The sequence below is a fragment of the Paroedura picta genome, chromosome 8 (genome assembly GCF_049243985.1).
Source record: "Paroedura picta isolate Pp20150507F chromosome 8, Ppicta_v3.0, whole genome shotgun sequence".
NCBI lineage: Eukaryota > Metazoa > Chordata > Lepidosauria > Squamata > Gekkonidae > Paroedura > Paroedura picta.
This window is the reverse complement of record NC_135376.1, coordinates 16,944,769-16,958,064: the sequence shown is the minus strand read 5'-3', so window position 1 is coordinate 16,958,064 and position 13,296 is coordinate 16,944,769. Positions and strand designations below refer to the sequence as shown.

At 41.1% G+C, this 13,296-nt stretch overlaps 1 protein-coding gene across 1 annotated transcript in view; it reads right to left on the bottom strand.

Annotated features, from left to right (window-relative positions):
- SI (sucrase-isomaltase) overlaps positions 1–13,296 on the bottom strand; it is a 107,574-nt gene that overhangs the window by 48,705 nt on the left and 45,573 nt on the right. Inside the window, exons 19-24 of the mRNA XM_077348509.1 lie at positions 11,911–11,995; positions 10,098–10,154; positions 8,636–8,760; positions 5,463–5,551; positions 1,296–1,345; positions 214–372 (exon numbers count right to left, since the gene is read on the bottom strand). Coding sequence (XP_077204624.1) covers positions 214–372; positions 1,296–1,345; positions 5,463–5,551; positions 8,636–8,760; positions 10,098–10,154; positions 11,911–11,995 — 565 coding nt within the window. The remainder of the gene's footprint in view (positions 1–213; positions 373–1,295; positions 1,346–5,462; positions 5,552–8,635; positions 8,761–10,097; positions 10,155–11,910; positions 11,996–13,296) is intronic.

Below are 13,296 nucleotides of genomic sequence, written 5' to 3'. Positions count from 1 at the left end.
AAGAAAGCGCAGCTTCCGGATGACCGGGGCGCAACCAGAAGCGGCGCCGGGTTCGCCACGTGCATAATCGGTTACTCTGGGTTTTGCCGCCATTGTGTCCCGTCCTGTACATAAGCGGTTTGCTTCACTTCTTCCCCCTCCGCGTTTTCCATGTGACCCGAAATCGCCGTTTCGGCGGCTGTGCATAATGGGCCTTCCTGGCATTGTATTTACCTTGTCTCCTGGACTGTAACTGATACTGTCATTATTCACGGGAACTGAGTTCACCATCACGTCTGTAGGCTCAAGGGGTAAACCAAGAATTCTGATTTCTTCAAATTTTATGTTATTTGGAACTTGGTAGGTGTGTACTGGATTCATGACTAAGGTGCCCTAAAAACAAGGCAGATAGATGATATAGAGACATTAGGGTTAAACAATGAAAACTTCCATTTAGGCATTTTTACACTTGCTGAAGCTCATCCTTTCAATCAATTTTGCAACTGGGTTTTACTGTGTGTGGAATGGCAAAACTCACATGCAAATGATAACTGAGGTACATTGAAAGGGGACTGAAAGTGTCTCTGTGAAAGCACTAAGGGTTTCTTTTTGTAAATTAGATGGCATACTAATATGGTTATTTGGTAACTGCTACTATAACATAGTTAATGAAGGGCCTCTATACACATTACCAACCCCTTCTATCATAGGGGCATGATGTAATACGACGACTTTGAGTCAGAGGGTCCGTGAGATTTTTGTACCACCTGGACCAGCCTTTTTCAACCTTTTGACTGTGGAGGAGGAGCAATCAGGTAGGAGGTGTCCTGCCCCCAACTGCCTCCTCCTCCTCCTCTTTCCACCCTCCGGAAGAGATGGCAGCTGTAAGGTAAGCCAGCCAAGCAGGGTTGCCGGGAGGGAGGGAGGGAGTGGCTGGGTTGCAGGCCAGCCCCAGGGAGGCCAATGCAGCCTCTAAGAAAAGGCCTTTCACAGTGGGAAGGCAGGTACAGTGTTCTAGAAGCCTCTAGGGCTTTTGGGGGCAGGAAAGCAAATATTTCTGCAAACTTGATTCCAACCCTACAGCATGTCAGCCATCAAACAATTATACACCAACTGTCCAAATTCGCATAGAATACTGAATGTCTTTATCATAGGATATGAAATACAGATATGAAACATTTGGAAAAAAATATTTCTGTATTCAGTAAATATCCAGGGACTATTTGACATCAACATTCCGCCCCTCCTCCCAAAATCTTAAGACCTTTGAGAATTGCATTCATTTAAAGTTGTAGTGTTATCAAAAATGTACTTACATTGCTGACAGTAAATTGATAAAGGAGATAGTTTCCAGATGAAAATGCATCTAAATATTGAGAAAGGAATGCACAGTTGATTTAAAAAAATGTCACATGGCAAAAATTTATCAAATCATATTAATAGTAATACACGTTAAATTTGCTATGAGGAAAGAAATACCGTGGAAGTATTGCTTAAATACAAGCTCAACCTGATGTTGCTGCTTTCATAGTTACAGAGTGCAATATTTTTTTATCATAATAGGGTCATATACATATAGGAGGATGTTTTTACAAATGTGGAAAGCATCTAAAATGCTACGTTTAAAAACTCCAAAAGCCCAAGTCAGAAGTGTCTTCTGTCCTTGTATGAGCTCGTAATGCACAAGGGGAACAAACCGGTCAGTCCTAGAGGAGATCAGCCCTGTCTGCTCCTTAGAAGGCCAGATCCTGAAGATGAAACTCAAATACTTTGGCCATCTCATGAGAAGGAAGGACCCCCTGGAGAAGAGCCTAATGCTGGGAGCGACTGAGGGCCAATTATTAATAGAGGCGGGGGGGGAAATCTTGAAAATAAGAAAACTTTACTAGCAAGCCTGAAGTTGCAAAAATGGTCAGTCCTGGTCTTGTTTGAGAAAATGATAACATTTTCTATTGTTTTGTTTGTTGAAAATTAGTACAATAAAACTTGGCTACTTTAAGCCTGGGAAAGAATCAGAGCCCGTTCCTATTGTGGTATGATCAGCAACAGCCCAAGGCACTCAATATTTATCGCAGCAATTATCAGCCAAATCATAGGGTTTTCTTTTCTTTTTTAAGGCAGCCCAAGCTTTTATGAGATTTAAATGACTGCAGATGGCCTGAAAGGTTATACATGATGCTTCACTTTTTTGCAAGGGGAAAAAATGAATTGTATTTTAGAGGCAAGATATCTAACTATTATTTTTAAAAACTATTATGGAAGAAATACAATCACCAAAACATCATTTGTCCTCTTATGAACAGGCTTATCTTCCACAAAGAATGTTCATAGCCATATGAAAAATTTTCACCACTTCACAAAGAGTAGCATGACAGTAATGCCAACCCATCTTCCCTTATGCTTCTGAAAATGTGAGCACAGAGAGGTGGAGCTTAGTTGAGTACTGAAGCACCATTGTCATTGGCCATTAAATCAAGGGATAAATCCCTCTAGAGAAGCAGCAGAGGAAGACAGTGAATTGGAACCATAAAGAGGACTAAGTCAGTCATGCACTGAGTGGAAAATTCCATTAAGGGGAAATGCATTCCCCTCTGTGATGGATTGTACTTCTTAAAAGCTTAGGTGCTGTACAAATAGTTGAAGGACTGTGAAGGGTCAATTCTTCACAGAAACAGAGAACCTTGATTGGCAGGCTGCTTCAAGCTATCTGTTTGGTTAGCATCAGCAGAGCAGAAAGAAAATTAGAGGTGAATGCTGAGGAGAATAATTCAGCCAGATTTCAGCATGGGCAGAAAACAGTTCAACATAGACAAGAGAACTGGGGGAAATTGACAAGGATGATTGGGTAGTTAGATGGAGATTCTCATTTGGGCCAAGGAAAGGGAATAGATCCTATAGAGAGAAAAGGAATTTCCCTATCCAGTTAAAACAGGGTGAGAACGTGGAATAATGGAGAGACTCCTGGTCTGGTGTGGTTAGAAATTGCCTTTAGAGACCTTGAGAGTTTATTAAAAATTATGAAGAGTACTGGTGTTTCAAAATAAGGGGGTTGGGTACTGGAAAGAGGGTATCAGCCTTCTAGAAACCAAAAGATTTAGATAATACTCAAAGAATGTGTACTGGAGTGTTTTGGGAAAACACTGGAACAAAAGTTTCTTGGTATAAATGTTTAAGTCACTGTGAAAAGCTTTTAAAATTCTCATTAGCCTGAAACATAAGAACAAATTGCATTTTTGTATTTGCTGTTTTCTTGACTCCCCCCTCCTCAATTGCAAGCAGTTCAGCTATTGCTTTGTCTCAGACACTGTGCTTCTAAAAATGAAAAGGCCCTTCCATAAATCAACTGCAGTTGGCAGTAGAGGAAAGTAGTGATGATAAAGATGATACAGGAGCCTACTATGGCATGGCCCATTGTCCTTATTCATATGAAATTAATATGAAAATGTGTGGGGTCTTGAATTTGGGTCAAAATATTCCAGTGAATTTCTGATAAATCTATTCCTGTTCTGTGTTTTGGAACTGAATCAGATGAAGTGCATTCTGGAGGACAAAGTGTATGTCACCGTTACCCTACTCTTTAAAGTACCACATAAACATTTGTTATTTTGGCTGTAGGTGATTTACGTGGCTACCTATAGAGAATTTGTTAGAAGAGCCTTGGGATATATAAATGAAGTCTTAAAAATGTGTCACTTTGGAGATACTATTCCTTAAAATAGTCCTGTCCCCCTCCCCGTTTTTCTTTTTACTTTTCCAGTAATGATAGATTTTGGTCGGAGTCATTCCCATCTCTCTGGTGATATCATATGAACATGAGGTCAGACCAACCTGAAGACCAGTTCATCTTAGAATAGATTAGCTTTAAGGTAAAAAGGTGATAAATAATAGCTCTTAAATGTCCTTTTTACAGTGATCTAACACTTTCTTACTCACCAGAGACCTATTCTCCTTCCTCAATATTTTTTTTTTTAGAAAAAACTTATAGTGTTTCATAGGGGGAGCACAATCTGATGCAAATACTAAAGAGTATAGAAATTGGGAGGGGGGGAGATGAAACATACCTGCTTATTTCCCCCACTATTTTATATTTTACCTACATCTGCCATATATGTAAAACAATCCAGCATCAAAATATTTCAAGTACGTTTATGGCGGTAATATGATTTAGGTTTCAGATTTTTAAAGTATTTAAATAACTGACAGCTAAAAAGTTATGTCTATTATTATTATTTATCTATTTTATTTTTTTTTAAATGTACATTTATATTTAATACTAATTTTAAGGTATTGATAGGCATGCCAGCCTTCAGGTGAGATCTGAAGATTCCTGGAATTACAGCTCATCTCCAGGCAACAGCAGTATTGTTTGGTATTATACCCCAATGACATCCCTTCCCAAACCCTGACCTCTGCAGGTTCCACTCCCAAAGTTACCAGGTTTTCCCCAACCTGGAACTGACAACCGTAGGTACAGATAAGAAGATCATCCAGTTAAACTGTTGAGCATACCTCAACAATCCAGTGCTAAGAGGAGCTACAGCTGGGGATGTACATTTTTGATTGGTTTCATTTCAAAACTTATTTTTTCTCAGTCACATTCATGATTTTCACTGTTATACACATTTTTTGCTCTTATTTTCAAGGTATTGTTCCTCTCTTCTTCATATCACATTTATTCTTTGATGGAAGGGACTGGTGTTTCTGTCATTTGAGTGGTGACTTGCACAAAGACAGATGAACAGACAGGCAGCAAATCAGTTGATGGGTGGATTTTCCTTCATACGATATCCCTTATTTTTACTTTGTACATTGTTTTGATGGCAACTGTCTTGGTGGACTGGGAAACACAGTTTTCCTAATGTAAGAGACCCTGCGAAATACGTTTCGAAGGGTGCCCAAGCACAATAAGTTGAAATGAAGAAGAGAGGAATTTTCACTTTCCACCCATTTGTCTACCTGTTGGCTACCTGTCTTCTTGGACATCCATCCTCCAAGCCACAGCTACCCTAATTGTGACTGGCAACTGCCATCACTTAAAATTAAAGTACACTCTGGGTAGGAAGATAAAGGGTGATGAAAACAGATAAGAAAAGGAAGAGAATCTCATCCATTTCTTCAGACTTCTGACATTCATTTGCTTGTTGTTTTTCCCATTCATTTTTATTTTTCACAAGAATGATACCACCATTGTGGTTTTCTCAGTAGATGTTCATCCATTTGCAAGCCAATTCAAATCCTTTGTTGTGATCAGATTGGGTTACTGGGGCAACTACAGTGCACAAGAAAAAAATGTGGCCAAATATATAAAGCAGTTAATATGCCAGCCGATAATGACCACGTAGAATAATGTTTTGAAACCTGGCCTGGCCTCAAATCAGGACACACATTCTTAGTTATAATTTGCATAATCTAATAGGTCTGAGCTCGGCAAAATGATTGGTCAATGTTTACACACAAATGGCTTCCGGTATTAGTGTCCTTACCTCTGCTTTCACCATCATCCCAGTAAAGTTCTCCTTGTGCTTGTTGGTTGTCATCTAAAGCAATTATAAGTCCCATAGGATTTAAACGACTGTTTAAAAAAGCAATGACATTTTTAAATTAGTATACTTGACCTGAAGTTTTACATTTACAAGCCCAGCTAGTGGGGTCAATCAATGATTGTAGATTCAATCCAAGTTTCTGTCTCTGCTTGTCCTTCTTAGAATATCAATATCACAAATTTATCATTGTGAGCTGGTTTGTTGGGAAAAGTGCATTCAGTTTTGCAGGCGCTGACAACAATCCATGGCAAATATTGAGCCTAAGAATGAAACCACTTTCAAAAATTAATATATCACACCTCAGTGTTTCCCACTGCATCTGGCACTTATTGTCAATTGTTAACTGATTATAGCAGAGAACCTACTTTGCATGGCAAAGTTGTATTTATTGTGTGGGGCCAAAGACCATTATTAGACAGCTGCTTATTCTGTTGCAATAAAATAGAATATAAAGAATCATAGAATCAGAGTTGGAAGGGGTCAAATAGGCCATCTCATCCAACTCCCTGCAAGAAGGTCTTGTGGCCACTTACAAGCTATCATAATTTAGGATGACTATCACAGTCTTGTTTAACTGTCTATCTATCTATCTATCTATCTATCTATCTATCTATCTATCTATCTATCTATCTATCTATCTATCTATCTATCTATCTATCTATCTATCTATCTATCTGAGAGACAGTGAGAGTGATTTGTTAGTTTATAAAGTCTTCATACATCACTACATCATCACATAGCTGTGGTATTGCAAAGGAACTTCAAGAACAGGCTAGAAAGGGAGATTGCAGAAATGCAAGTTATTACAAAACTCAATACTATGACATACCCAGGACTCAACAGGGACCAAGGCTTTTTATCTCACTATTCATGCTAACCTTGTTCAACTTGTGTATCCATATTACTCACTATGTATTTTATTTGTGATAATGTGACTGTAAGATATGGCATTGTAAGGGAATCTTGAGTTTGACTCCCTGGCCTTGGAATAGTTACCAGCAATTTCCCTGGGAGGAATGTCTCACAGTTGTATGGAACAAGCAACATTTATTTTATTTATTTATTTATTTATTTAGATTTATATACCGCCCTCCCCAAAGGCTCAGGGCGGTTTACATTAAAACTAGTCAACGATACATGAAACAGTCTTCGTTAAAACATACAGTAATTAATAACAGTGGTTGTAACCATATAACAGAATAATGTAACAGTATAACAATATAATAAAATAATATAACGATGGAACGGTGCAATACCACAACAGGTCCAGAGCGCTCTGGTGGAGTTCTGGGAGGAAGGGGGGGAGGGGGAGGAGTGGGGGGGAGCGGGGGCCCTTCTTTCGCTGTTGGTTGTGCCTGGTCTCAACCAAATGCCTGGTGGAGGAGCTCCTTTTTGCAGGCCCTGCGGAATTGTTTAAGCTCCGTCAGGGCCCTGATCTCCTCTGGGAGCTCGTTCCACCAGGTGGGGGCCAGGACAGAGAATGCTCTGACCCTGGTCGAGACCAGGCGGACTTCTTTAGGGCCAGGGACCATTAGCCGGTTGGTGGCGGTGGAGCGCAGAGCTCTTTTAGGGGCATACGCAGGGAGGCGGTCCCTCAGGTACACTGGGCCCTGACCGCGTATGGTGATAGCCTTTGATCTCGGGTAACAGCATTTTGGTTTCTCTTTGTAAAGTCCACTGAATTCTTGGGGATTGATTGGCTGCTTTGACAAAGGATTATCATTGGCTGTATTTGGTTGTGACACAGTCTACTGATGTAACAGCATTTTTGCTATATATTCCCTGTCATATAAGAAGATCATAGTCTGACGAAGAGTGCTTGCACTTGAAAGCTCATGCCCTGAATAAATCTTTGTTGGTCTTAAAGGTGCTACCGGACTCTGATTTTATTGTACATCATCACAGTGTCATTTTAGATGTGGATGTAGAGACATGATACTTGTTGACTTTTGGTTTGTTTCTTTTTTGGCTTCCGTGTGATGCTATATGGAAGAGTGAAAAAATGTCCTCTCTGCTGCCTCCAGAGGACAAGATTAGATCTTAAATTACTGGAGAGTGGGTTTCTGCTGATATTTCTTTATTTAAAATATTTATAAGAGGCCCTAAGGCAGCAAACAATGAAAAGAGTGTTTTAAATACAGATTAAATATATTTTAAATAATTTAACAGAAATATATAAGCAGACTGGAGGGCCAATGAGAGCTAAGGATGAATATGAATGCTAGAAAGAGGCAAATGAATCTCCCTGGAGTTTCATCATCACCACCACTACCCATGCAACCTTAGGTGGTGAGGGCACTTGAAGAGGTTCTCCAAAGATTACTGGATTGGTCATGTACAGTAGACAGTCCTTAAACTATGCTAGCCTCAAGCCATGCAAGTCCTTAAAGGTCAATAAGAGAACCTTGAATCGAGCCCAGAAACAAATTGGTAGCCAAAACTGGACATCATATTCTGTATAAACTAGACCTTTTGGACAGTCTGCAGTAGTCTGATCTACATGTTACCAGGGCAGGCACCATAATTACAAGATCTTATCTGCCAAGGAAGAGCAGTTGTTGGATCACTAGCCGAAGCTGAAGATAGGCATCCCCAAACATAATAGGAGACACGTAGTAACAGGTTAGAATAGTCTGACAATGGAACCAACTACTGGGGGTAAGAAGATCTTGAAACAAAGCCTGAGCAGTCATCTGTAGGGAATATTCTAGCTTTCGATTTCAGGTGCTGAACAGGAGCTTAGGCAAGATAACCTAAAGCAGGGGTAGTCAACCTGTGGTCCTCCAGATGTCCATGGACTACAATTCCATCCATGGGATTGTAGTCCATGGACATCTGGAGGACCACAGGTTGACTACCCCTGACCTAAAGGACCTCTTCAACTCCAAATGGAAATCAACATATTCAGAATGCTTTTAAAGAAAACTCTCACAACAGTATTTAGGGTAAAAGAATAGATCCTAGACATCTGGTTATTCATCTTGGATGCACTTTGTAATCCTTAGCTCACTCACAAAGACATAGGATTAACAAGACATGGCTAAATGCCTGAAATAAGAATTATAAAAATACTAAAATTAAATGAGGCTCCAAGCCTGACCCACAAAAAGTACCTGTAGACTGTGGTGTTGGCTGGTTGCTGAGTCGGAAAGATGTAGCCTCCTCGAAGATGAAGGCCTATTTTGTCCTCTGGAAGGTACATCTCACAGTGTTGTTTTCTCCAGGGTGATCGTATGCCCTAACAATACAGTGAGTGGGTTAGGAATCACTATGAACTATGCATGTGGTGTCTGCAGATTCCAGGTCCATATTGACTTCCTCATGATCACACATGCTATGGCCAGGGGGAAAAAAATGTCATCTTAATTTTGGTGTGCTTAAAATACATATTTGATTAAATTTCCATTGGAAGGATTGATGCACACAACTGGAAAGATGCTATCCCAAAAAGGATCAAATTTATAATAACAATATTACAAGTGGTAACCCACAAGGATTGGTGGGAGGCATCTCATTTTCCCCTCCCCCACTATTTCCTCTTTCCCTTTCCCAAAAGCCCCCACAGTGTCTCCCCTTTTTCTGCTTCCTTCTCTCCTTCTAGGGTTGCCAGATCAAGGTTTAGAAATGCCTGAACATTTGGGGTACAGCCTTGGGGTACAGCATTTGGGGTACAGCAAGCATTGGGTAGGGAAGTGACTTCATTGGAGTATAATGTTTGTCAGGCCTGGCCCCAATAAGTCCTCCCTCGAATGGCAAAATAGACCTGCCTCTTCACCCTATCTTTTTACTCATAGAAACACATCCTGGAATATTATGGTTGCCTAGCAGCAGTCCCTGAGGGAACCTGGTTTTTTTGTTTGTTTGTTTGTTTGTTTGTGTGTGTGTTTTTTTAAGCTCCAGGCACTGCATTTATGAATTTTAGGGGGGGGGGGGGTTACTCCCTGGTATGTATGTATGTATGTATGTATGTGTGTGTGTGTGTGTGTGTGTGTGTTTGTGTATGTATATATATCCTTATCCTTAACCATTATATATTTTTCAAGAGCCAATTTGAGTGGAGAGGTATCCGAGACCCATCTGGGTATCCAAACATTACTTCCAGCTCCATGGGCCAAGCCAGGCATGCCCAGCAAAGCTGGGCACACCTGGATTGGGCCAGCCCCTGGGGCGCTCACTGCCAGAAGCTGGTTGTGAGGCACACACACAACTTTGCAGCCACACGCTCACACACAACTTTGCAGCCCCACGCTCCCTGGATGCCAAGGAGGGTGCTTCCGCAGTGCCCTGGCCAGCCCGCTGCTCGACCCAGCTGCCAGCTTGTGCAGCAGGCCGGCTGGCTGCAGGGATGTTGACCGAGCCACCAGTGGCTCCCACAGGTGGCGCCCTTGGGGGGGGGGGGGCACTGCTAGTACTCATTGCATTCCTGTGCTACTGTGTGTGTGTATATATGCACACACACACACCACCCAGGCTCTTGAAAATCATTCCTTCCTACATAAGTATATAAGAAAAGCCACTCCATTATTTTTGTAAAGATGTATTCAATAACTCATTAAACAATAGTTGTGTACTTACGGTCTCGTATTCGTACCACACAGCATCTGGCATGTATGCAGTCACTGTGACCTTACCCTAGAATTTAAGAAATTAAACATTCATTGATTCAAATGAAGAGGAAGAGATATGTTAAATATAGAGGTGCTAACATGGAATCCATTTTAATTGTAGCTTGAAGGAAAGCAGAAGCCAGAAGGTGTGGGGACTGTGAAAAAGGACATTACTCTTTCAAGACTATTCAATGTGCCTTGCATTTCGATGGCTTTCTGAATGGATTTCTCTCCAGGGATGCTGACCCTGGAATGATTCTACTGGTAGAAATATCAATTCTACATTTACCCCCCCCCCCTTCCTCCAAAGATCTTAGGGTTCATGGTTCTCCCCTTTTTCATTTTATCTTCACAACCTTGTGAGATAAATCAGGCTTAAATGAAAGACTAACTGTCCTAAACATCATGAACGTCAGTCCATGAACATCATGGCTGAGTGGAGTTGAACGCAGGTCTCTTGAGTTACAGGGCCAAACTAGAAGAGATTTAAATTTTGTAGGGAAGAATTGTTAAGAATACCTGGGGGGGAATTCTTGTTAGAATCACCACAGTGTGAGAGGAAGAGGGCCTTCTGCCTCTCTTCCACATTGTTTTTCTAACCTGAAATAGCATTGGGGGTGGGGGTGGGGGTGGAGCAGCGTTTTATCAGTTTTAACTCATGGTCCAGCCAATAAGTAAGGGATTCTATTCCTGGTTTTAGCTCATTAAAAATCATGCTCTCAGATTCACAAAAGAATGGATATTTCTGAACCTCTTCTGCTCAGAATAAAGTATTATATTTATCTTTAAAAATATTTATATCTTGTCTTTCCTCGCGGCTTAATGTGACTAATAAAACACTACAAAGACAATAAAATATACTCCCAGATAAACTCTCACCCCCCCCAAAAAAAAGTCTGCAGTTCATATCCCATTAAAAATTCCTGCAAATATAGTGAATATAATGACTTCAGTGTCATACTTTCCTCATAGCTTTATGGTATAAGCTTGGCGATTCTATGGCTCAGCTGTCACCGTGTCTTGCACTGCTTCTTTTAGTTGTATAATGCTCTGGCCAGTGTCCATTTCTATTGTATGTTACCACCGTTTTCTTTGTCAGCCTGGGCTGAATCTACATGGAGCTTTTATTCCAACCCTAGGTCAATCCAGTCCCTGCCATCTCTACTGAATGTAATCTCTATTTTGATTTTGGACGATTTAAATCTTTCATCTGCAACAAGCATGATTGATCCAAAGTGACCCTACCTTTCCCCCGTAATATCCTGGAATGGATAAAACTCTCGATATTTGAAAAAAATGGCAGGAGCAAAGGTGCAGCTCTCTGCTTTCCCCCAAACTAACTGCTGCCTCTAGCCTCCAATGCTGTAAAAAAGCCCTGATTGGCCAGGGTATCAGTTCAAAGGCTTCCTCGTTCCCAGGATTCTCAGCAGAATCTCCAGAAACCCTAACTTCTCTCAGTAGAGATTTTCCTCTTAGATTTATTCCCCCTCCTCTGCTGTCTCCAATCCTTGCCCTGCCCCTTTAAGAAAAGAAAGAGGCTCCTGCTGTGTTTGGCTCCTACCCACATTCTGAGCTTCCCTAATCACATGCAGAACACTTTTCTGTTTCAATGGGGAAGGTGGGGAGATAGAGGAAGACCCAAGTTCAAATAGTTCTTAATTCAGCAGGATCCACAATGGAATAAAAAAAGGAAGTACAGATTCAGCCCAGGTTAAGTCGTGCCTGGCTAGCCAACCAAAGTGTATATATGATTTGAGATTAATAAATTCAAGTATACATACCTGATCCAGCACTGGAGTAATAAGAAGTCCAGATCCCCACAAAAACTGCCTGTCAATGTCCCATGTGGTGCTATCTGAGTAGAACCTAAATAAAAAAGGGAAAGCTAATGTTCCTTTTATTTCCCGCCTTTGGTTATGGGTGATGTTTTAACTCTGTGGAATTTAGGTTATAAATTGCGACATTAAAACTTGGGAATTGGTAGTGAAGCAGTATTTTACTTAATCCCAGACAGCCAAACAGTGTCAATTTCCATTCTTGCTTTATTTTACTTCTGTAATTGTTGTAGAGAAAGACAGATAGTTTGACTCACCCAAATCAAGAGAACTCATACATTTACATTGGCCAAAATATACATACACAATATGTGTTATTTATCATTTCAGCCGTATCCTACTGTTTTCCCTCACAAAGCTCAGAGGGATATGGATCTAGCTAATCATCTCTTCCTGCTGAGAGGTGTGCAGTTTTTACAATGTAGCTCCCCACCATCCTATAGGCCAACACATAAATACAAGCTTTTTATTCTCATCCTTGAACGGTGGCATTACTTACAATGGGTACACACAGTCTGAAAAGGCTTTGCTATTGATTTCCATGGAGTCAGCCTAGTTATGCAGCCACATGGACTCATAATGGTGGCTACCTTATGTTAAAACCAAACTCAATATGGGATCTCCCTATACACACCACTTTGGAAGAGCCTCTTGTGGCGCAGAGTGGTAAGGCAGCCATCTGAAAGCTTTGCCCGTGAGGCTGGGAGTTCAATCCCAGCAGCCGGCTCAAGGTCAACTCAGCCTTCCATCGTTCCGAGGTCGGTAAAATGAGTACCCAGCTTGCTGGGGGGTAAATGGTAATGACTGGGGAAGGCACTGGTAAACCACCCCGTATTGAGTCTGCCATGAAAACACTAGAAGGCATCACCCCAAGGGTCAGACATGACTCGGTGCTTGCACAGGGGATACTTTTACCTTTACCTTTACACACACCAGGGCATACGTAAAACCTTCAACCATGGCACGTTGAACAAGTCAACCCTGAAATGTCAAAGTTGATTATTCTGAAAAATTGACATGAAATATCCTGTAGAATTTTTTTTTAATTGGAATCGTAGATCTTAAGTAATTCTCTGTCCTCTGAATAGAGGATACTAAGGAATAGAAAGAGCCTCTTGTGGCTCAGAGTGGTAAGCAGTAGAAATGCTGTCTGAAAGCTCTGCCCATGAGGTTGGGAGTTCGATCCCAGCAGCCGGCTCAAGGCTGACTCAGCCTTCCATCCTTCTGAAGTTGGTAAAATGAGTACCCAGCTTGCTGGAGGGTAAAACGGTAATGACTTGGGAAGGCACTGGCAAACCACCCCGTATTGAGTCTGCCATGAAAACGCTAGAG